Below are 26,005 nucleotides of genomic sequence, written 5' to 3'. Positions count from 1 at the left end.
ATAGCATAGTGAAAGTAAAGTAGAAATTTCTATAAAAGGCTAAAGGCTAGATCCCCAAATTTTTTATTTATCCCCAAATTAGATTGAGATGTCAAAAACACTAGCTAAATCCTTGTAAAATGAATATACAAATAAAAAGGGTTTAAAGTTGTTAACTCAGCAAAAAATTATATATACATATATAAATGTGTCGATGTGCATCATCTTTAATCAAAAACCAAAATAAAAAAATGCATCATGAGCTATAGAGAGAAGAGGAAAAAACACTCAGTAAAAACACTCAAATTTTAAAGGAAATAAGTTTCAAAAGATTTTTTAGGCAACAATACTTTAAAAAAAATCAACTGAGGGAATCCCTGGGTGGCTCAGTGGTTTAGCGCCTGCCTTTGGCCCAGGGTGTGATCCTGGAGTCCTGGGATCGAGTCCCACATCAGGCTCCCTGCGTGGAGCCTGCTTCTCCCTCTGCCTGTGTCTCTGCCTCTCTCTCCTCTCTCTGTGACTGTCATGAATAAATAAATAAAAAAATCTTTAAAAAAATATTAATTGAAAAGCTAATGAAGATCTGAATACCTCAGGAAATATAAAGAGCTAATTCAGCTCTTGCCAAGAAACAAATGGAAGATGACATATATTCTAATATATATTTCTACAGCTATTATATATTTTATATATATTTAGATTCAGTTTTCATTTTGGCCACAACAAATAATCAATGCTTATTAGAAATTTTATTTTTTATTTTATTTTATTTATTTTTATTTATTTATGATAGTCACACAGAGAGAGAGAGAGAGGCAGAGACATAGACGGAGAAGCAGGCTCCATGCACCGGGAGCCCGACGTGGGATTCGATCCCGGGTCTCCAGGATCGCGCCCTGGGCCAAAGGCAGGCGCCAACCGCTGCGCCACCCAGGGTTCCCTTATTAGAAATTTTAAAACATGATTTAGTCACAGGATCTCCTTTATGCATGAACAAACACTCAGTCCTTAGGGAAAACCTGGTAATGGGCAAGTCAGTTTTAATGCCTAAAATCCTAGAAAATAGTTTTAAAGCTGGTCATGCATAAACACACAAAGAATTGGTATATAATAGATAACTGAAAGGAGATAACTTTTAATACATGGAATATACCTTTAATGTCTTAATAAATGTTTAGGGAAGGAAACAATAGTTTTGGAAATTTCTTCCCCAATATTAAAGTGACAATTCACTTATTTATTCTATAATTTTCCCTTCCTCATTTCTCAAAAATTGGTGAAAGCCAACTCTGTAAAGCCTAATTCTGGTCACTTCTAGGAAGTTACAGATTGAAAAAAAAATCCACACCATTGGCACATAATATATAGATTTCCTCTGGTTGGGAAATAATCAACAATCTAATTTCCCATTTATGATCCTCTAAAACTTCTCAAGGAAAAAGAAACTGAAACCACTGAAATCCAGCTACACATTATAATCAAGTTTCACAGTATAGGAAAGAAAAGGTCTTAAGCCTTTTCTAAGAGCTAACTTCATATTCTTAAATTCTTGGGATCACAGTGGAAGTTAACTCTGCTCCATTGAATGGTTCGGGAAACCTGCTCAGCTCTCTTCCTTCATGAGCTTTGGAGGAGTCCTGCCAGGGCTATTGCCCTATATTACCAGGTGGCCTTTGGAAATAACAGGGAATCCTAGTACTTTCCATGCAAACTCATCACTGGCTTGTTAAAGATCCTAAATAAAAAAATAAAAATAAAAAAAATAAAAAAATAAAAAATAAAGATCCTAAATATAATCCAATATGCTAGATTGGTTGAAGTGGTTTCAGTTTTGCCTCATTTGAATCTAAAAGCTGGGTTGACTAAGTGATTTCATTTGTTGTAGGAAGAGGCAACATGGAACAATGGAAAAAAACCATACTTTTTTGAGGTTAGACTGGTCTTTAGTTGGAATTCCTGCTCTGACATTTAAATAGCAGTGTGTTGGGCAGCCTGGGTGGCTCAGCGGTTTAGCACTGCCTTCAGCCCACGGTGTGATCCTGGAGACCCAGGATCAAGTCCCATGTTGGGCTCCCTGCATGGAGGCTGCTTCTCCCTCTGCCTGTGTCTCTGCCTCTCTCTCTCTCTCTCTCTCTGTCTCTCATGAATAAATAAAATCTTTTTAAAAAATTTAAAAAAAAATAGCAGTGTGTTTGGGCACGTTACTTAACATTTTTTGTTTTTGTTCCTTATCTATAATGACAGTGATAATAGATATCATGCAGAGTAGAGGTAAAGATCTGCTGATCCTAGTGCTGGGAACTTAGAATTACTGGTCCTCAATAATTGGTAGTCATTGGTATTCAAAAATGGTAGACTAAAACATAGCTACCCGCTTAAAGGCCTAGTTCCACTTGCAGAGATTGCAAAATGGCATTTATGTCAGTAATATTAAAAAGATCCCTCTTAAGTTGGTCTAAAGGTTTTAATATTTTATAGTCCATGATCATTTTGCTTACTGAGGTATGGACGTGCATGTGTTATGGGAAGCCTGCTAATTTAGTTTCCCATGCTGTGAAATGCTCAGAGGCATATGAGTTCACAGTAGATCAAACATCATTAATGATCTGAAAGTTTTCAAAACGCTGGTTACAAAGTAACTTTTTATGCTTTGTGTAATCCTAATTCACCATTAAAAAAGTTGCTATATATTAATGCTTGTTCCTATTTGTCTGTATGCTCAAGAAGAACTTTTAATAAAAAGACAAAATCTAAATCTTAAACTGAAAATTATATTTCAAAACATATTTTAAAAGTTTAATAATCAGAGAAGTTATCTTATCAGACATGGCCTGCCAAATTCAGTATAAGGTTTTCAAATGAGATTTATGATCTTTTAAGAAGACCACAGTAAAAAAGGACTCATGATGATTGGCCAAATGAGATGAAAGGATCTTTTTTTTTTTTTTTTTTTTTTTTTTTTAAATTTATTTATTCATGATAGTCACACGGAGAGAAAGAGAGAGGCAGAGACACAGGCAGAGGGAGAAGCAGGCTCCAAGCACCGGGAGCCCGATGTGGGATTCGATCCCAGGTCTCCAGGATCGCGCCCTGGGCCAAAGGCAGGCGCCAAACCGCTGCGCTACCCAGGGATCCCAGGATCTTTTAATATAAATGAAAACACAACTCTTTACCTTTGTTGGAAAATTCTGAACACTTCTTTTCGAACAGTTTTTGTTCTGTTACTTTTATCACTAAAAGAACAAAAACAAAAATACTCATGTTATGAATTAGCATAGAATATGAATAATTTCTCATCCTTGGATAACTTCATGAGAAAAAGATAATTTGAAGTAATACATAATAGGTATCGAGTACAAAATGTAATACCTTATTTTATCTTATTTAAAGAATAAGCACCAGATTTTTAAAAAGCCTGATTATCAGGCTGAAGGCATATTCTTTTCCTTCATATTCAACAAGAATCTCTGAAGTAACATATCCTGGGAAAAGATATATGCTTCTTATAATTTTTTTTCTTTTAAGATTCTATTTATTTATTCACGAGAGACACAGAGAGAGAGAGAGGGAGGCAGAGACAAAGGCAGAGGGAGAAGCAGGCTCCATGCAGGGAGCCTGACGTGGGACTTGATCCCGGGTCTTCAGGATCACACCCTGGGCCAAAGGCAGGCGCTAAACTGCAGAGCCACCCAGGGATCCCTATAATTTTTTTTTTTTTTAAAGATTTTATTTACTTATTCATGACAGACACAGAGAGAGAGAGAGGCAGAGACACAGGCAGAGGGAGAAGCAGACTCCATGCAGGGAGCCCGACATGGGACTCGATCACGGGTCTTCAGGATCATACCCCAGGCCGAAGGCGGCGCTAAACCGCTGGGCCATCAGGGCTGCCCAGCTTATTCTTTAAATAAGATTTCCATTACATGTCCAGTAGTGCCATATATAAAAAAGTCTATCAGATTTAAATTTGAGAAAGATTATTGAGTTTATCTCTAAACCTGAAAACATTAGATATATTCTAATGTTTAGAAATAAGGAATCAGAGAGATGCCACTGAAAACCCATGAATTTTTCTTACTTAGCTCTTTCGTTTTCCGCATTTCTCTTTGTAAGAAACAGGATGCACAGGAGATACCAAGGATATTTTCAAGCTCTCTACTGCCCTCCAAAGCCTAAAAGAAAGACATCTTAAATGAGTTAAGTTCTCTACATATAGAGCATTACTGGTAAGTCTAGTTATCAGTAATGTTCCTTTCATTACTGTTCCTTTCATCTGAAAAACTTAAACTCTGTGGTAAGAAATTTAACTTTTGCTGGCAGGTCAACACTGCAAACTTTAAAATGTGAAAAAGCCAGATATTACTAAAAGATTATGGTTAGTGTTCATATAAGAAAAGAAATTCTCATGAAAAGTAAATTAGACATATTCCCTGCAAATTCTTTCCTGGATTGGATTCTCCAATCTGGGGCTTCTTTCCTATTTTCTTTTTTCAAATGGAGTAGTAGACATATGAAAAATTATACGCCCCAAAGGAAAAAAAAAAGTTAACCTGGGCAGCCCTGGTGGCTCAGCAGTTTAGCGCCGCCTTTGGCCCGGGGCGTGATCTTGGAAACCTGGGATCGAGTCCCATGTCAGGCTCCCTGCATGGAGCCTGTTTCTTCCTCTGCCTGTGTCTCTGCCTCTCTCTCTCTCTGTGTCTCTCATGAATAAATAAATAAAATTTATTTTATTTATAAACTTCAAAAAAAAGCTAACCTGTATACTGCTTAAATTTTGCATTATTTCCATGATTTCTTCTGATGATTTCTCAACTTTAGATAGCAACATCATGAATCTATAAATGAAAAAAAAAAATTAGCAAGATGAAGCATTTAAAATAGCAAGTCATTTTCACACCTTTAATTCTTTTAAAAAGATCTCAGATTCAGTTTTCTAATCCTTTTCTTTACAAAGGAGTGAAAGATGTAAATGTCTTTCATCCCTTTACAAACCAACCTGTCTTTGGGATTTTTGCTTTCATTTCCTCTGAACAGTGGGAGAAGATGTGAAGATCTAGTTAGTTGGCTTGCTCCTTTCTCCACAGTTCCACTTTGAGAACCCTAATATACCATCTCCTTATTTACCTTGATCTGAGTCAGGGTTACCCAGGAATTATTTTAAATAAAAAAGTAAGTTTGATGGCTTTAATAATTTCAGAGTGAAAAAAGGTTACAAAGGCATTCTTTTAAATTTGAAAACAAAGAAAACTTCATTTGTAATCTTATCTCTGAACATATCCCTAGTTAGCATGTTAGCATACAGGAAAAATTCTCTTAGGTATTTTAAAAACAATTTCTATAATTTTATATCATACTTTCTTTCCTTAATATAATATAATACATATACTTTTTGGCCACATCACCCATATGTTTATAATTTTAAAGGCTGCACAATATTATATCTAGTAAACATGCCAAAGATGATTTAACTATTCCCTTATTGTCCAATTTTATGATCTCATAGCTGTATATGATAATCTACATCAGTGCAGTCTAATAGAAATAAAATGTATGCCACAAATGTAATTTAAAATTTTCTAGTAGATACATGGAAAGAAGTAAAAAGAAGTGAACTTAATTTTAATAATATATTTTATTTAACAAACATATCTAAAGTATTATCATTTCAACATGTAATCAATAAAAATTATTCATGAGATATTGTATGCTTTTTTTTAAAAAATCCAGTGTGTACTTTACACTCATAGCACATCTCATTTCAGACTAGTCACATTTCAAATGCTCATTAGCCATGTGTGGCTGGCTAGTGACTACTGTTTCAGAGACCACAAATCTATGCTATTGACTTTATGAAAAAAAAAAAAAAGAAATTTTATTTAAATGCTTTTCAAAATTACATCAATATTATCCATTAACATTTCTGTGCTATTAAAAATAAGACTGGTATGTTAAATCTTCATATGCAATGAATATGTACAATATGTTCCCTCCAAGTAAAATACATGAAGTATGCAAATAAGGAATGAAAAACAGCATTTATGCAAAAACTAAAATTTATGTGAGGAAAATGGAATTGCAGGTGATCTTTTTTCTTTAAATATTTTCCTTGATTATCAAGTATTTTCTTTTTTTTTTTTTAAAGATTTTTTATTTATTTATTCACGATAGTCACAGAGGAGAGAGAGAGAGAGAGAGAGAGAGAGAGAGGCAGAGACACAGGCAGAGGGAGAGGCAGGCTCCATGCACCGGGAGCCTGACGTGGGATTCGATCCTGGGTCTCCAGGATCGCGCCCTGGGCCAAAGGCAGGCGCCAAACCGCTGCGCCACCCAGGGATCCCTATCAAGTATTTTCAATGAAAAGCCTTACTTGCTTATCACTTGAACCTCAGTTTGAAAGAGTGTCATAAAAGAAATCCAGCTCCTTCCATTGAGCTCCAAAAGCCTCAAGGAGCAAGAGGGCTTAAGTGACTCCCACCCAGGCTGGGAACCTCCAGTTTCCCCTACATTAACCAATGCTACTACTGCCTCAAGGGGGCAAAGCTGAGGCAAACGGGCTACTTCACCATGAGAAGCATTCCGAAGGGCTCTTTACCTTGCCTTCTTTTCCTGGGAGGACTGAAGTGGCAGATTCTCTCAACACTATCTTACCACACCTTAAGGAACTGATGATACTCCTTGTTGACCCTCATGTAATTATGTGGGAAGGGTGGGTCCTGCAGGGCTGCTATCTTGAATGACTCCAAGGGGCTCTCTGTTCAGATAGAGTAAGATGTAAATGGAGTCCCCAGGAATTGTGCAATGTAATATCCCCAAAGGGTCTGTTAGTATTTCTGCCTCTCAAATTAAGATAGTTATTGAGGGGCTCAGTTAGGCAAACTGTTTTTGACAACCTTGGAGAGCTAGCTGTATGGCCTGAGTATCAAATAACTGGGGAAACTATTTTCCAGGATATCCTTCACATGCCTGAGCTGCTTTTAGAGGAAAACTTGTCTTCACTGCATGACCAATGGACTAGTTGACAATACATCATTCTTCTCATTTTTATTTTTTTAATTTTAATTTAATTTTTAAGTAAACTCTACATCTAACATGGGGCTCAACTCATGATTCTGAGATCAAGAGTTGCATGCTCTACTGACTGAGTCAGCCAGGTGACCCCCATTTTTATTTTAATCTCCTTCTTCTCTTCCTCCTTCTTTTACTTCTTCCTAGATGAAATCAACTCCTCCCATCCTGACTGCAACCAGTTTCATGGAATGGGTACACACATATATTTCAAACCATTCTGTTACAAACTTTAAATATATATAATTTTATTTGTCAATTACACTTCAATAAAGCTGGGGATAATAACAAAAAGAAAAAGAAGTCCCTTAACCTTCTGCCACACACATGTCCTTCTAATGTGTAATCCTAGATTTCCTATTTGTTTTCTTCACTCTCTGGCCCAAGCTGTGAGTGCTACAGGAATCTTACATCAGTACTGATGGTTAATATTACAAGTATATGATTTGCTTGGCCCTTGAGGGCCCTTAATTCTTTTACTTAATTTAATGAATTTTCCCCCCATAAATCATTGCTCAAAATAATGGTCCAAACCCAATCTCTACTCCTCCGTACTGAAATTAAACTCTTATATTCAGATTTCTGCCTTACCACTCTACTGGTACTATACTCTCAAAGGCCACAAATGAACTCGTAATTAATTCCATTACCAAAAACTTATATCAAAAGTCACTATTTGTAAGAGACTATATTTGTATATAATTTCAAGAAACCTGAAAGTTATATGTACATTACAGGGACAAAATCCTCAGATTTCCTTTATCCTCTTAATACTTACTGTCTTTTTTTTTTTTTAATATTTATTTATCTATTTATCATAGACAGAGAGAGAGAGAGAGAGAGAGAGAGAGAGAGGCAGAGACACAGGAGGAGGGAGAAGCAGGCTCCATGCCGGGAGCCTGACGCGGGACCCGATCCCGGGACTCCAGGATCGCACCCTGGGCCAAAGGCAAGCGCTAAACCACCGAGCCACCCAGGGATCCCCCTACTTACTATGTCTTATAGAGAAAAAGGTAAATAGGTCACAGAACCTCTACTTATCTGTTTATACTTATACTTATTCTGTTTATCTAAACTGATTATTTTGGATGATAGCTGGACTGTAATGATGAAATATATTGCTAAGTTTCTTTGAGCTCTTTCTAAAGTCAAAGCATGGTACTTGTTACTTCACAAGCTATATCTTAATCTTAAAAATAACTCTTTGGTAAATATCTCCATTTTACATATATGGAAACTAAAACACTAATTACTCACAGTTACATAGAAAGGAACATAGTCATTGTGCATTCTTTGGGATTTTCTATATATAGCATCATGTTTTACTTCTTATAACAGCATATGTGTGAATCTACAACCTGAAAATAAAAAGTTTAATGGAAGTAAACCCTGCAGAAGGATAGTCTCCATTATTGCATTTTCATAGCAGTGACAGTAGCCAGCAGCAAATTTCCAAGAGGAAGAAAAGCCAATGCCAGTGAAATATATATTTTCCTTTCAGAGTACAAAGGATATAGAAGTTCACATAAAATATTAATGTGTAGGTGTTTGTTTATAAATGAGCTTTATTGACATGTCACTAACTGCTTGTTGTCTGGGGGAAAAAAAATTTAAACCTAGAATATGGAACTATATTTTCCTGTTGGAAGAATTCTTATATTTAAAACTTGCCAAATTGATTAACAAGGTATCATTTTAGGACATATACTAACAGAAAAACAAAGAATGTAAAGGAGTATACACTGTATGCCATCTTTGTATAAAAAGAGAAATTGAAAAAAGAAATGAAACAACTTAATTTTATAAAAATAAATAAAATGTAAACCAGAAACTAATGAATTTGTTTACCTACAGGGAGTAGATAGGAAAAATGAGGCAGGGAGTGACACTTTTCTGAATATACTTTTTTGTTAAGTTTTGGCTTTTAGAACCATATTAATGTTTGACATCATTTAAAAGATTAAATTTAAAAAGATGAGAGAAAAAAATTAAAATTGAATACAAACAGAAGCAAGAAAACCGAACTATTTCAAATGAATAATTCTTTAAAGAAAGAACTAATCCAAGTAATGTGGAGAAAAAGGAACCCTCTTACACTATTGGTGGGAATACAAACTGGGGCAGCCACTGCAGAAAACTGTATGGAGGCTCCTCAAAAAGTTAAAAAGAGAACTACCCTATTCTTCAGTAATCGCATCACTGGGTATTTACCCTCTAAATACAAAAATATTAATTCAAAGGGATACATGCACCTCTATGTTTACTGCAGCACTATTTACAATAGCCAAATTATGGAAGCAGTCCAAACGTCCATCAAATGATGAATTGGGTAAAGAAGATGTGACATATATAAACAATGGAGTATTATTCAAAAAAGAATGAAATCTTGCCATTTGCAACAACCTAGATGGAACTAGAGAGTATAAGGCTATGTAATATAAGTCAGAGAAAGACAAATACTGTATGATTTCACTCATATGTGGAATTTAAGAAATAAAACAAACAAGCAAAGGAGAAAAAAAAGAGAGAGACAAACCAAGAAACAGATTCTTAATTACAGAGAACAAACTGATTTTTGCCAGAGGGGAGCTTTGTGGGAGAGATGGGTGAAATAGGTGATGGGGATTAAAGAGTACAATTATCATGATGAGAAATGAGTAATGTTTAGAATTGCTGAATCACTATATTATACACCTGAAACTAATACAGAACTGTATGTTAACTAAACTGAAATTAAAATAAAAAGCAACAATAAGGGGATCCCTGGGTGGCGCAGCGGTTTGGCGCCTGCCTTTGGCCCAGGGCGCGATCCAGAAGACCCAGGATCGAGTCCCACATCGGGCTCCTGGTGCATGGAGCCTGCTTCTCCCTCTGCCTGTGTCTCTGCCTCTCTCTCTCTCTCTCTCTCTGTGACTATCATAAATAAATAAAAATTAAAAAAAAAAAAAAGCAACAATAAAGAACTAATCCAAGTAGTTATGAACATAGTAATTTGCCTATATACTGTCAAATTAAAGTAAAAAAAAAAAAAGACTGCAAACAAATCTTGAATGCTTTGCAGGTTTGTTTTTAACAGTGCTATGAGTATAGGAATTCTGAAACTATTTTGTGTTTGTGGTAAGATTAAGCAAATGTGAAAATACATTGCTGCTGTTAGGAGTCAAAGACACAGACTCCATAGCCAGCATGGGGCTGATCTCATGACCCTGAAAACGTGAGCTGAGCCGAAATGAAGAGGTGGCACAGACTATCCACTAAGCCACCTAGGCAACTCATCCTGCCTGCCTGTTTGAATTGGAATGTTTTTCTACTCTTGAACTGGGATTTACAGCATCAGCTCCCCTGGTTGTCAGGCCTTTGGATCTGAAATTGAATTACACCACTGGCTTTCTGGGGTCTCAAACTTGTGGATGGGATGAGAGTTAAGCCTGTGTAACTGCATGAGCCAATTCTTAACAATCAATCTCTCTCTATATATGCAAGTATATATATATAACTCATTATCAATACATTTTAGTTATTTCTTAAAAGATTTATTTATTTTAAGGGTAGCCCCGGTGGGCCAAGCGGTTTGGCGCTGCCTTCAGCCCTGGGTGTGATCCTGGAGACCCAGGATCAAGTCCCATGTCAGGCTCCTTGCATGGAGCCTGCTTCTCCTCTGCCTGTGTCTCTGCCTGCCTCTCTGTCTGTCATGAATAAATAAATAAAAACTTAAAAAAAAAAGATTTATTTATTTTAGAGAGTGTGTGTGCATGCATGTGAGTAGGGGTAGGGGCAGAGGGCGAGAGCAAGATAGAATCTCCAGCAGACTCCCTGCTGAGCATTGTGCCCAATGACTTGGTCCCACGACCCTCAGATCATGATCGGGGCTGAAATCAAGGACTGGAAGATTAACCAACTGAGCCACCCAGGCACCCCAATACATTTTAATTATCAATAACAATTACATCAATGCCATCTTATTATCATTAAATATTATATTTTATTAATACCTTATTATTATGTTATTACACATATATGTATCTGTGATTGGTTCTGTTCCTCTGGACAATCCTAACCTATACAATTGCCAAAACAAAATACAAAATGCTATGATCATTTAAAACTGATGTGCAAATAAGAAATGTTCAATTTCAGATTTTAAAAAACCAAGTCTTTAGAATGGCTTTACAAGGTAATAAAAGAAATCTAAACAAATAGAACAAATGAAGGATGTATTACAAAAGCTAGTAAAATAGCTTTATTGAGTAGGATTAAGTAATTTTATAATGAGTAGAAAAAACAATCAGCAAGCCATAATTTTTATCTATTGTAAAATATCTTGGCTTGTCCTTAAGTTCACTTATTCTAGTATTAAGTCATGGAGTGATATATATAAATAACTGGGATCTTTAGAAATAAATATTGAGAGAAATTAAATAAATACAGGCAAATTCCTAAGTGAACCATAGGTTCTTATTCCCTTGCTACTTGAAAGCTCACTGCTAAGATATCTGTTGTTAAAAATCTGGAGCTGTAAGCAAATTGATGGGTTCAGAAGAATAAGGAAGGGAAGAACCTATAAAAAGTTAGAATAGCTTAAGTGGAGCTGACTGAGGGGAAAGCAAGAGTTAAGTTTGGTTGCTTACATGGTTATCACTGTTGTCCAAAAACATTTCCTCCTTCACTGTCTACTTTTACTTCTAAGTTTGTTATACTTCATATAATTATATCAGAAATTCATTTGGTTTATTTAGCAGGTATCTGCTTTAATTTTTAACTTTTTATTAATTTAAATTCAATTAATTAACATATAGTATATTATTCGTTTCAGAGATAGAGGTTGATATTATTATTCAGTTCAGTGAATCATCAGTCTTATATTACACTCAGTATCTGCTTTCAAATATAAGATTATACATGCCTCAAAAATTGTTACTTGTCACTTGCTCTCCCTGTATGTCCTTTTGTACAATTTGAGATTTTTCTGTGTGTATAGAATGCCAATTTTAAAATGTATTTAATAAGTTAAAAAGAATGCTTTCCTTTTTTGGGGGGGGGAGATTTTTTTTTTTTTTTTTATTTATTTATTTATTTATTTATTTATTTGAAAGAGAGAGAGAGAGAGGGAGAACAAGAACCAGTGGGGGGAGAAATAGAGGGAGAGAGAGGGAGAATCTGAAGTCGACTCTGTGCTGAGGCAACCAGACTCAAACTCAGTCTCATAACCCGGAGATCATAACCTGAGATGAAACCAAGGCTGGACACCTAACCAACTGAACCACCCAGGCACCCCAAGAATGCTTTCCTTTTAATATCTAGTTGATATTGGCTTCATTGAAGAAATGTGAACTTTACTTAAGGGAAGGAAGGTGTAGTAATTTACAACAAAAATATTAGTGGGACAGGGTGCATGAAAATATCTGGAGTTGAGGGAAATGTGGCTAGGAAAAGTATCTAGTAAAAGTAGATAAAGGGGGTATGATGATATAGAAGATGTCAAAAGGAAATTTCTTTGAGAAACTCTTCCCTTTGTCCCTGTTGTACTCTAAATGGCACTCAATTTTTATATATTTTAATCTAGACTACTACTGATTAATACTATAGTTCAGCTATATTATGAGAAAGAGAATTCTGGCATTATAACCATAAATTATAATAATATTTGTATGAAAAATGCATTCTGATTTTTAAAAAATTTGAAACCTAACACATAACCTATTTCTAAGTTTGGAAAGGTATATTAACTTACAACATAAGACCAGAAGTTCCCAATGGGAGAAACTTTATTTTCTTCTTTACCTATCCATCATATTGTGTGGCAAACAGTTAATATAGCTGAAAGGGTAAATGAGCTGAACATATGAACTACTTTGAAAATTTAACCCCCGTTCTGCTTAATTCAATTTTCCAGCCTCAATGAATAAATACACTATTCTTTCCAGATTATATATGGGAAGTAGATTTTTATAGATAATATCTTCATTCAAGGCAGCAATGGCTGGCCAATATGAAATTAGGTGGGTACTGGCATATAAGCCTCCTGAGTTCCTCTGGATCTCTTACTCTGTTGGCTTCACTGTGTTCCTAGCTCTTGAACCAACTATTTGTTAGGCACTATGTTACCAGATGATAGATTACTTTTCCATCTATATAAAATCTGAAAAGGTGTTTTCTTCAGTTTTATCTTAAGCTGGTCTCTTATTCATGGGCTGGGAGACTGTACTCATGAGTATTAAAATTGAGATATCACAGGGGCTTCTGAGTGGCTCAGTCACTTCAGTGTCTGACTTTTGGTTTTCGCTCAGGTCATAATTTCATCTCAGGGTAGTGAGATTGAGCCCTACATGGGGGCTAAGTGCTCAGTGGGGAGTCTGCTTGAGATTCTCTCCTTCCCCCTCCCTCTGCCCCTCACCCCACTTGAACTTTCTTTTTCTCTTTCTCAAATAATCTTTTTTTTTTTTTTTAAGATTTTATTTATTTATTCATGAGAGAGAGAGAGAGACAGGCAGAGACACAGGCAGAGGGAGAAGCAGTCTCCATGCAGGGAGCCCAACAAGGAACTCGATCCCAGGTCTCCAGGATCATGCCCTGGGCTGAAGGTGGCGCTAAATCGCTGAGCTACCCAGGCTGCCCTAAAGAAAGAAATCTTAAAAAAACATTAAGATACCATGTATTATGATCACATGAATACTGTAAAACACATCACAAAATATTTTACTTCTTAAAAAAAATGTTTTAACTCAGGTGTATTTTTAAAATTCTGCAAATAAATTACTTCTCTTAATTTATCACTTTAAGAAATATCCTTTTCTTTCAAGATACATGTATTTATGATTTCAAAAACAACAGACTTACTCATTATTGTCTTTTGTTGTAGATTCCTTCCTTTTGGTTAAACTGAGGTGGTTCAGTTTTTTCCTCTTTTCTATATATATGCAATAAAAAGAAGAACTTAAAGTTAAGGGGAAATTTGTCAAATTCTAAATAGAATTTAGATTGCCAAAGTTTAAACAAAAAATAAAAGGGTAGACTAATGAAAGGGAAGTAGGAAAATAACAAGTATCCTGGAATTTGCTTTGGGAATCACTATTATCAACTTTTCAATAGCTATTGTTTTTATTTCCCAATATCCCAATTTTTATTCATGATGACTTTATACAGAAAAAAATCTTTACTAGATAAAGGATACTTTCATCAAATATATATATTTTTAAATTTTTATTTATTTATGATAGTCACACACACAGAGAGAGAGAGAGAGAGAGAGAGAGGCAGAGACATAGGCAGAGGGAGAAGCAGGCTCCATGCACCAGGAGCCCGACGTGGGATTCGATCCCGGGTCTCCAGGATCGCGCCCTGGGCCAAAGGCAGGCGCTAAACCGCTGCGCCACCCAGGGATCCCTCATCAAATATTTTAATAAAAAATGTCATCTTAAAGTTTCCACTTTGTATTATTTCACCCCTATTTTTTGCCTCAAAGTTAACAAGGAGTCGGTGATATTAACATCTACAAAATAGTGAGTTTCCAGTGATGTCACGGTAAAATAAATTTGATAAATGTGCTTGACTTTAAAATGCATATTGAAAAAATGCATAATGACTTAGTAAATTCTTGGAAAGATCCTCTGTGTGAGGTTGAAATGTAAATTTGATTTTATAGCTCTAGTAGGATATGTTTGCACTTACTGGTGGTCAAATAGATAATTGTTTTATGAGCTCTCCCTTTCATTGGTTCTACTGTACTTCATACTATAGTACACCATAAAATTTAAACAATTTGATGTATAATAAGTATTTGAGGACATATTAGCAAAAAGTTTCTTAATGGCTTATGTGTACTGGCCTTTAGTAAATGTTTATTCAATGAATAAGCAAGCAAATGAATGAATAATCCAAACTTTTTACTACTAATGAAAAAAAGTCCAGAGAAAAAATTTTTTAAAATGCATCATTGGTGACAACCTCCTTACATTTTGTATTTTCATGTTGTTCCATTTGTTCAACAACTGGCACAGGAACTATTACTTAACTCAATGTCCTTATTCTTCACAAAGGAAAAACAGGTGAAATAAATTTTTATTATTTAACCCCATATACTCAAAATACTATATTTTAACACATAATAATATAAAATTATTAATGAGGTCATTCATATTCTCTTTTTCACATGGCCTTTGATATCTGGTGTGTTTTAAACTTGCAGCACATCTCAAATCAGATAAGCCACATTTCAAATGCTCTATATGTATATGTATAGGATAGTATAGCTCTATGTAATACAGCAGGAAGATCCAATACTTTTAGATGAAACCGAGTACACACACACACACACACACACACACACCAGAAACCGAGTACCGAGTACACAGATAACACAAAGGCAATTTCTTTAAATTTTCAAATGTAATTTATTAACGTATTAATGTCTGGAACAGACTTTTCCAATGCTGGTTTGTACTTTTTTCTTCACTTAATTTTTAATCCATTACTCTTACTTGCACCTATTACTAGAGAAAAAGCTTATTTAAAGTATATTTTCTGGGCAGCCCAGGTGGCTCAGCGGTTTAGCGCCACCGTTGGCTCACGTGTAGCTCTTTATCACATGTTAATTGTGGGGGAGGAGAGACCGAGGGAGAGGGAGCAAGAGAACCCTAAGCCACAGAGTTCAATGCAAGGCTCAGTCTCACAACCCTGAGACCATGACCTGAGCCAAAATCAACAGTCAGATGCTTAACTGACTGAGCCACTGAGGCACCTCAGTAACTGGAATACTCTTAATGATATATTAGAGTCCAGTCTCTGCTAAATGATCCAAATGTTATTCTCAGAGATATTAAAACTCCTATTTAACAGTTGGAAAGTATATTAGAAATATAAGTCCTTCCATGAGAAGATCGAGATTAATGCTATTAGGCTATTGATTACTTTTTATAGGACAAGATATCTGATCCCCTTACAATAATAAAAATGTTTCAGCAGGCATTGAACACCTGGTGAAAATTCAAATAAAGCATTCTTTTACTATTTCTCACCTAACTTTATTGACTAATGGTTCTAAAATGTGAAAATTAATTACAGTTAAAGGAACAAAATATTTTAATATTTAATTGTGGAGCTTTATTGAATGCAAATAGCATAGCACAAAAGTCAGGAAATTAGTATTAACCTTTAGGCAAAGATTTTCTGAGAATAAGGTTTCATGTGTATCATGGGATTTCATATCCAGCTTGATTTTATTTTTTGAGAAATGGATTTTATTTTTATTTTTTTTTTTTTTTTAAATTTTTATTTATTTAGGATAGTCACACAGAGAGAGAGAGAGAGAGAGAGAGAGAGGCAGAGGGAGAAGCAGGCTCCATGCACCGGGAGCCCGACGTGGGATTCGATCCCGGATATCCAGGATCGCGCCCCGGGCCAAAGGCAGGCGCCAAACCACTGCGCCACCCAGGGATCCCGAGAAATGGATTTTAATAGACTTTTTCCTCAGAGTTCTTTAAAATCATCAATAAAATATTGTTACTGTTTTTCCCTTTAATCCTTTGTTAAATAAACTCTTACTATTGGAATTTAAGGATGTAGACGAGTCAAATAATGGAAAGTTAATAAACAAGAGTGGTAACTAGTACTTTGGCTAAATTTCTAAAGCACAAGTTTTTCTCTTTTTAGAATTAAAAACTATTTTGAATAATTTAGTTATGATACTGGTTTTGATTTTTGGGTGTTTTTATTTTTTTGGTTTTTTTTTTGTTTTTGGAGAGAAGCCATAAGATCCAAAGTAACAATGAGGGAAATTATTGTTAATCAGTTTCTGAACCAACTTAGTGATATTATGAATATCAGAGAACAGAAAATATATATTTTTAAATATTTTATTTATTTATTCATGATAGACACAGAGAGAGAGAGAGAGAGAGAGAGAGAGAGAGAGAGGCAGAGACACAGGCAGAGGGAGAGGCAGGCTCCCTGCGGGGAGCCTGATGCTGGACTTCATCCCAGGATCCTGGGATTACAACCTGAGCCAAAGGCAGATGTTTAACCACTGAGCCACCGAGGTGCACTGAATTGGTCACTCTTATTCCCATTTTACAGATGAGGAAACATAGGGCACAGAATAGCCACATAACTTACCCAAGCCCTAAAGATAGTAAGCGGCAGAGTCAGGATCTAATGCCAGTCATCTGGCTACTAAGATTGTTTTCTTAAGCAGGATGCTATGCTTCTTTAAACAGGTTTAGGCTGGTATGATGCTGCTTCTAGACACATATAGTTTATAGCGGGTATGCATCTTAGGCATCATTTGGTCCCAAACCAAAAATTATGAGTTGAGGAAAACCTTGACTCAGAGAGGTTCACGTGATTTGTCTAATGTATTAAACACTGGTTAGTAATTTTTTTCTAAAAAGAGTTATTGGGAGATAAAGTTGCTGATAGAATGAAATGAAATCAAGGAAGAAACCAAGAGTCTGATGTTCAACCAACTGCACCACTTAGGGATCCCAAAATCATATATTCTTTTAATTAACTAAGTTATTATTTTTAAACAAGAGTGGAGAGTGAAGAATCTCTTTAGAGGATCAATTCATGAAAAATAACAATGTTAATGGTTCCTTTTTTTAAAATTCAATACCTTTATTGATCCTATGGAAGAAATGTAATATTCTTAAAATATTACCTATATTATTGAATAGAAAGGTATCAATGAGAAAATTGGAATTGCTTTTTAGCTACTAAAACATTAATATTTAAGAAGCAGAATGGTAAGTTTTAAAATCTTTCACCCAAATTAGATTGTGGACCACATTAAGAAGCATTTGGCTCATATATCTAACTGCTCATCATATATTTAAACTCATAGTAATTTATCAGTTCCTTAGAAATACATATTGTCTGTTCCTTCTCTCACTTAAAAAGAGATCAATCTTGCCAGAGGTCTACCATTTGGTTAGTCTTTTCAAAGAATCTGGTTTTGATTTTGTTACTTTATCATTGCCTTGTTTTCTATTTAATATTTTCTCTTTATATCTTTTATTTCCTTTCTTGTATTTTGTGGGATTTGTTCTATTCTTTTTCCATCCTTCTAAACTGAATGCTTGGCTTATTTGTTTTCAATCATTATTCCTTTCTAAATACATGCATTTATAAGCATAAAGTTTCCACTAAGAACTCTTTTAGTATAATGCAGTGTTTAGGTGTAAAGTTTTCCTGTGTTTTCTGCTGTCATTATCAATCAATTCTAAATATTTTATATTTTCCATTTTGATTTTTCTGAACAATGGATTATTTAGAAGGCTCTAGGTTTCCAAACTTGTGGGCTAAAATTTTTAGAGGGCTGCCTTTTTTAATTTTTTTTTAATTTTTATTTATTTATGATAGTCACAGAGAGAGAGAGAAAGAGAGAGAGAGAGAGGCAGAGACATAGGCAGAGGGAGAAGCAGGCTCCATGCACCGGGAGCCTGATGTGGGATTTGATCCGGGGTCTCCAGGATCGCGCCCTGGGCCAAAGGCAGGCGCCAAACCGCTGCGCCACCCAGGGATCCCAGGGCTGCCTTTTTATTGCTGATTCCTTTTGTTTTTTTTTTTTTTAAATATTTATTTATTTATTCATTCAGAGAGAGCGAATAGAGAGGCAGAGACACAGGCAGAAGGAGAAGCAGGCTCCATGCTGGAAGCCCGATGCGGGACTCGATCCTGGGTCTCCAGGATCACACACCCCGGGCTGCAGGCGACGCTAAACCGCTGCGCCACCGGGGCTGCCCTTATTGCTGATTCCTAATTGCACAGAATTTTGGTTGAGAATGTGACAGCAATTTTAGTATGTTGAGACTTCTTTGTGATTGCAAACTGGTTATAGTTTTGTAAAAGTTCTAGGTCATGCTTTATCACGTGCTGGGTATCAGACTTGTTTGACCACAGCTCATTAGATCACGTTTGCTTAGCTGTGTTCAAATTGTTTATAGCCTTCTTAAGGTTTTATCTATTTCATCAGTTTTTGAAGAGGTACTTTAACATTTTCTATAAACTAGGGATCTGTGAGTCTCTCTTTGTAATCTGGCCCTATTTCATTAGGTTTTATTTTTGTTTTAGATGCACATAGTTTCAGGATTTTTTTTTCTGGTAGTGACTCTTTCCTTCTCTCACTAGGTAAAGATTCCTATCATCTTCAATAAGGCTTTTTGCCTTAAAGTCTATTTTGGTCTATACCAATATTCTTACACCAGCTATTCTTTATTTTTTTAAAGCTAATACATATTTTTTCTCTCCCTTTACATTTAATTATCCTATGTCTTTTTTTAAAGACTAAGTAATAATGATATCAATAAAAACAGCGGAAATATGTATTGGAAGCCTACTACACGCCAGGCACTGTTCTGAGTGCTTTCTATATATTACTTTATTTAATTCTCACAAGAATTCTGAGTCAGATATTATTATTTTCCCCATTTTTTACAGGCAAGTAAATTAAAAAAAAATTACAAAGTCAATTAACAGATACTCTTTTCTCTAAAGATTATAAGAATCTTAAAACACTTTAGCTCCTTTCTGTTCCCTCATCAATATTCCATGCCATTACAGCCTATTTGCTTTTAATCCCATCTCAAATTGTTTGTCTTTTGCATTATAGTCAGCAGAATTTGTAGTCACATTTCTGTAATTAGACTTTTTTTTTTTTTAAGATTTTATTTATTTATTCATGAGAGACAGAGCGAGAGGCAGAGACATAGGCAGAGAGAGAAGCAGGCTCCATGCAAGTACGCTGATGTGGGAGTCGATCCCGGGACTCCAGGATCAAGCCCTGGGTCGAAGGCGGACACTCAAACGTTGAGCCACCCAGGTGTCCCTATAATTAGATTTTAAATTAAATTTACTAACATGTTTGCTAATTTATTTTCTTCACCATTGCTCTTTGTATTCCATTCCTTTACCTGAGGCTCAGTTTACTTATATGAGGTTCGTTTTTTAGTAGTCCCTTCAAGGAGTATCTATGAATGGTAAATTCTCTCAGACTCTGTCTGAAAAAAATCTTTATTTATTTCATCTTCACTTCCTGAACAGCAAAAAAAAATCAGTTGTGATTTTTAGTTGGTATTATTCCACTTCCTGCTGGAATCTGTTGACACAGATGAGAAATTCACTATTAGTCTGTCATTCCCTTGTAGGTTATATGTCTTTTCTCTGGTGGCCTTTAAAATTTTCTTTGTCTTTCATAGTTTATAGTTTTACTGTGATATGACTAGGTGTGGATTTATTTTCATTCATCCTGCTGAGACTAAGTATGCTATTCCAACCTGGAAATTCTCATCTTTCCTTAACTGTGAAATTGAGATTATGAAAAATTGATAGTCCTTTTATCTTAGAATACTGCCTCAGCCCATTCTCCCTATTTCTTCCTCGTGGAACTCCTATTTGACATATGTTGGAGCTTCTTATTCTACTCATCATTTCTCTTTATGATTTTATCATATTCTCCATTTCTTTATCTCTCTATGTTATTACATTGCTACAGTCTGGATGATTTCTACAGATCTAATCTATTGTCTAATTCTCTAATACTCTCTTTGACTATGCAAATTTATTGTTTATCCTTCTACTCTAGTTATTAATAAGTCTGATGCATCCTTCCTCTTTACTGAAAAGCATAATAGTTTGGAGAAATTTGATAAGGGGTAGGGGAGGGCAGCAATATAATGATACACATACAAACATATATAACAATGAGAAACATATATGACGATAAGTAAATAAATATATATCTCAAATGTATGAACTGGAATCACTCACCTCATTTTTGGCCCACATATAGACTCTAAGTAGAGGGAAGACATAGAAATAGATTTTTCTTTCTTTTATAAATACGAATGTATTTAAATTTAATACTAAGTCACCTGTTCACATAGTACACAGTTCAAATGTATATAGAAAGTACATATAAATACCTAGAAAAAGAGAATTCCAGAAGGAATATAGATTGAGAGACCTTCAAGTGCAATGACCTTGTGGCAGGAAGGAGTTTAACATGATTGATGAATAGCAAGAAAGTAAGAGTTATTAAAGTAGTGTAAACATGGGAAGGGTAACAGAAAATGAGACAGACGAGATGGTCAGGTATTTGATGATGTATGGCCTTAAAAGTCATGATATGGTTTTAAATTATATCCTAAGTGTAATGGGAAGTGAATTGGACCTAAAATGCCCTTGAAAATGCTATTTAAATAAAAGTGCTTATTTCAGTTGCACCTTATGTTTGTACAATATTTAAAAACTGAGAATTGTTAATAGAAGTTATGAGATCATTTGGAACTTAAATTATTTCATAAGAATCAGGCTTTCTTATTTCTAAACATGTACAAGATGAAATATTAGGACAAGCAATGTAATGATTACAAGTGACATAATGTGATATAAGATCCTAGAGAATTCTATGTTGAGACTTTTGTATGTGAGACATATATATCAGAGTGTATGAAACATATATATATAGTTTAATGAACCAGTGTAACCACTATATAAGTTAAAAAATAGAATATTACCAGCACCCCAGGAACCCTTGCTATATGACTTTTTAAAAAAGAGCTTACTTAGTACAATAATATGTATAATTATCCACTTAAATGTCAACCGGGATCATGTGACTAATCTTTTTATGGGCAAAAGGAATGTTCCCTTAAGTCCATATTTAATTTCAATATGGAAATCAAGTACGTATCCACTTAAAATCTATTCATATTTCAGTATAGAGATGTGCCATCTCTAAGGCACTAATTTTTAATTTTAAACAAAGGATATATTAAGTGTATTAAAAACAGATAGAGCTTGAAGAAAATGTATACATCTTCATACATTTTTGTGAAAGCAAACCTAATAGTAATAGCTGTAAGATAAAAAGCATTTGATTAAAGTAAAATAAAAGTCATTCAAAAGTTTAAGATCTCATTATGGGTTTCATTACAACAAATTAGGTAAAATGAGATTTCTTTGTTTCTGTGTAGCTTCTAGTATATTCTTAGCACTCAATAAATGTTAAACAATAAAATATGAATTAGGCTAATCACAGCACATCTAAAATATATTTTATTAAATTTGAGCCTACTTAGAATTTTATATTATAGAAACTTGACATGTCAATGATTCATGACCTTTTATAATATTAAAAATTAAATCTATGAAATCTAGATTCATATATCTTTTAAATAAATATTTTAGCAATAAACTACCAGAGAATAAGAAATATATATTAAATTAAACTAACAATATTTTTAAATAAACAATTTCATATTAAAATTAGGTTATTCTTTAGTGGAAAACTGTAAGTTTTTTGCAAATGTATTTAAAATAGTAAAAGAAAAGAAGGTAATGAAATATAATAAAAGCAGGCTATATAAAGATAAACGAAATGTGGATAAAACTAAATGGACAACATGAATAAAAATAACATTTAGAAGTATCTCTCTTAAACTGTAGTACAGCAGTACCTGAATTATATGCTCTTCAATTTATGCACATGATGGATAGCTTGTTAAGGGGTATATCTGTAACCATTATAATTGATAGTAGCTGAAGGCAGTCAGACCATAATTTCTATTTAATGGATGGGATAGTAAGAGAACAAAGTCTGCAGTAGCATTTTAAAATAAGTACCTAGAAAGTTTACATTTATATCCAAAGTAGCACCTATATTCTAGCCTTCTTTACATCAAATTCCTTAAGAAAAAAGAAAAAAATAAGCTGCAAGATCCATAGATTATTAAATAAAAATTCTGATTTAACCAATAACTAGAAAAATATTACAATAAATGGAAAAGAATGTTCAACTAACCGTTTGATGGTTCATTTTTGTGCTCTTGTTCTTCAGAGCTTGCAGAAGCACCAAATGGGCTCATTTGACAAGTTCCAGTTGTTGGAGAATAAGTTCTAATACTTTTCTTCCTTGTGATTTTTGAAGAATTAAATGACTGAAAATAAATATTTGAGACAAAAATACTTATGTTTAGTTCTTTGAGAATGCTTTTAAAACTTGCAAAATTCAAACCAGTATTATTTTCCTTGCTCTTTCTTTTCAGATTTTAAATGTACTCAATTATCACCTTTGTAAATAAACTCAAATATCACTTTGTAGATATTTCAGCTCTCCACACTAATTAGGGCATCTCAATTTGATATTTGTGAAAATATAATATTAAAGGTTTACTACCTTCTGAGATGGTATTTCCAAACAGTTTAGAGATGCTGACTCTTCCAGTTTTATCTTGACTTTTGCTGTCTGCTAAACCTGAAGTATAATTATGGAGCCAGGCCAAGAAAACTCTCAGAAGTTTCTTAGTAAAACCCACAAGGAAATCCTAGGAAGGGTAAGTGCTTTCTTAAACGTTCATAAAGTTGCTCTGACACAGTGACTTGTCTCAAGAATAACCAAAATAATGTTCAAATGATGGAGTATGACATTTAAAGCCCTTGAAAATTTGGCCTTTCCTTCAGGATATCCCCCTATTCTCTCTGCAGCTTTCTCCTCCGTGTTCCTACACACCTTGTGCATACCTCTTATTGGAAACTACTGTCTTCAATAAAATTAAAAATTATTTTAATAGTTTTTATATTTCTGTCTGCCCCATTAAAATTTGAATTCCTGAAAATAAATATTTCTTCATCTTGTACCCTAAAAGTAAAAAATGTGTGATGAATGAATGATGTAAAAGGAATAGTCCAGGGATCCCTGGGTGGCGCAGCGGTTTGGCGCCTGCCTTTGGCCCAGGGCGCGATCCTGGAGACCCGGGATCGAATCCCACGTCAGGCTCCCGGTGCATGGAGCCTGCTTCTCCCTCTGCCTGTGTCTCTGCCTCTCTCTCTCTCACTGTGTGCCTATCATAAATAAATAAAAAACTTAAAAAAAAAAAATTTAAAAGGAATAGTCCAGTAACCTTGGCCAAGCCACCCTACTCTGAATTCATTCATTTGTTCATTAGTTAATTAATCTAATATGAAATGACACCTGTAGTCCCAGTCACTTAGATATGCACACTTCGGCCTCAGCTCATTCTGTGATCCTAGGCTAGAATGCCTTTTCTTTCTTTACCAGGATCAAATCTTACTTTAGTTTAGGTCCCATTTATGATCCAATTCCTCCAAACACCATTTATCACACTATTAATTGCTTGCTGTTCTGAATTCCTTTTAAACTATTTTCTGTAATGCTTACTAATCACCCAGCACTTGCTAACTAATGTGTACAAAGAAAGAGAACAAATTGTTCTGGCCTCGTAAACAGCAGAGAAGAGATCTAATAGTAGTATGAGTGCTACAAAAATTGAGAGGAAAGGGAAAATCAAAGTGGGCTGTAATAATCTTATAGAAGGATTCTTGTGAGGAGGAAGGGTGAGGCTTAGATAAGCAGAAATAAAAGGTGTGAAAACCTGAAATCTAGAAGTGCTACCAGGCTGGATTTGGGGGATTAAAAAAAGGGTCTGATGGCTTATGAAGTTGCCAACGTTGTAGAATTAAACTTTAGTTTGGTAGCTGACTTGAAATTGTTATATAATTCTCCACTGTCAATGATTCTTTATTTCTAAAACACCCTGGCAGAAATAGTGGCTGTGTCACCTTTTACAATAATCTTGATATTAGTTCTAGAATCTATAGCATCAATTTTTTTTTTACAGTTAAGGTTTTAAATGATAAATACTTTTTTATATTGGGGAAACAGAAGGCTTTCCATTCTTTATTTTATGTATCCATAGTAGCCACAAATATAACCAACATCTTTTTTAAAAATCAAACTGTAATATCAAGTTCTAACTCTAAAGCAATCTTTTTGTAGGGTGAAAAGGTTTTAAGTCTCTTTATCAGGGGTTATTATTACCTCTCCATCTTGAGTTCTCACCTGTTTATATGTATTCAGTCATAAACTATGACATTTATCCAATCCTACCCTACCTTTCCAAGAATTTATTGCCCAGAACTATTTCACTGTGTATGTACAAGAAATGAAAGTCACTACACTAATGTACATTTATGTCAATCTGTTTTCCTATTTTACCAAAAAATTATTTTTTCAATTGCCAGATATCTAAACATTACAACTATAGATCATACATTTTTCTTTGAAAGCCATTTTCTAGCTTTCATAAGTCTGCGTGTGCACACATGTGTGTGTATTTTTCCCCCTTCACCTTAAAATACTGAGCCTTCATGGGGGGGGCGGCGGGGAGAGAAAAAATACTGAGGCTTCTCTTCTGCTTTCTATTTTTGGCCACCTGTGTTGGTTAAAAGGAAAAATATGTGTCTACAATGACTATACAAAGAGGGATAAATGAAAATCTACCTTCCCCCACTATCCTACTATATGTTCTTTAGTAAATAACACATTTTTATGTATCTGGCTACTGATATACAAAAAGGCATAATCTTACTTCTCTAAGATTTTTCCCCTCAAAGTTTTATCAAGGTCCTCTAACTTTAAAACCCCAAAGATGCTTAAAAATGATCCTAGAACTTATGTAATCCACAGCAGGAACAGTTAAAATTGGGATTTCAGGGAGGAGTGAGCTACTAATTGAGAAGTCCAGCCTTCTTTCCACTTAGCAATGAGTACTAGCTCCCAGATCCTTAGAAAACAGAGGAAGAAAAGGTGAGAAGACTAGATTTGGCCAGAGAAGGGAAGGAATTCAGGATGTGAATAAAATTAGGGAAAGGAAAATCAGTAAGTCACAATTCTATAGTAATTTATAACTGCCTGTAATATTTAGTGACTCCTTAGAGGTATTTAATGTCATTATTAAAAAAGGATTCTATGATCAGCCCAAATATCACTGTACTTTTATAAAGAGTTCAAATCTTGTATATTAGCAAAACTAAATTTTGGGCATTGATTTTTCTAAAAAAAAGAAATGAATGTTCGCTTCATAATTTCAAATATAGATGACATTTTCCTTTAGTATCTTTCACAAATTGTAGCTTGCTTTGTCACTTTGTTTAAAGCACATTCTAC

At 34.7% G+C, this 26,005-nt stretch overlaps 1 protein-coding gene across 7 annotated transcripts in view; it reads right to left on the bottom strand.

Annotated features, from left to right (window-relative positions):
- ITGB3BP (integrin subunit beta 3 binding protein) overlaps window positions 1-26,005 on the bottom strand; it is a 70,640-nt gene that overhangs the window by 11,049 nt on the left and 33,586 nt on the right. For all 7 annotated transcript variants that reach the window (XM_038537298.1, XM_038537301.1, XM_038537296.1 and 4 more), the window contains 5 exons: window positions 22,841-22,976; window positions 13,882-13,951; window positions 4,736-4,814; window positions 4,058-4,151; window positions 3,153-3,212 (listed from right to left, as the gene is read on the bottom strand). In XM_038537298.1, the coding sequence (XP_038393226.1) occupies window positions 3,153-3,212; window positions 4,058-4,151; window positions 4,736-4,814; window positions 13,882-13,951; window positions 22,841-22,976 (439 nt within the window). The remainder of the gene's footprint in view (window positions 1-3,152; window positions 3,213-4,057; window positions 4,152-4,735; window positions 4,815-13,881; window positions 13,952-22,840; window positions 22,977-26,005) is intronic.

The sequence above is a fragment of the Canis lupus genome, chromosome 5, assembly GCF_011100685.1.
Source record: "Canis lupus familiaris isolate Mischka breed German Shepherd chromosome 5, alternate assembly UU_Cfam_GSD_1.0, whole genome shotgun sequence".
NCBI classification, from domain to species: Eukaryota; Metazoa; Chordata; class Mammalia; order Carnivora; family Canidae; genus Canis; species Canis lupus.
This window is presented reverse-complemented; position numbering and strand designations above follow the sequence as displayed.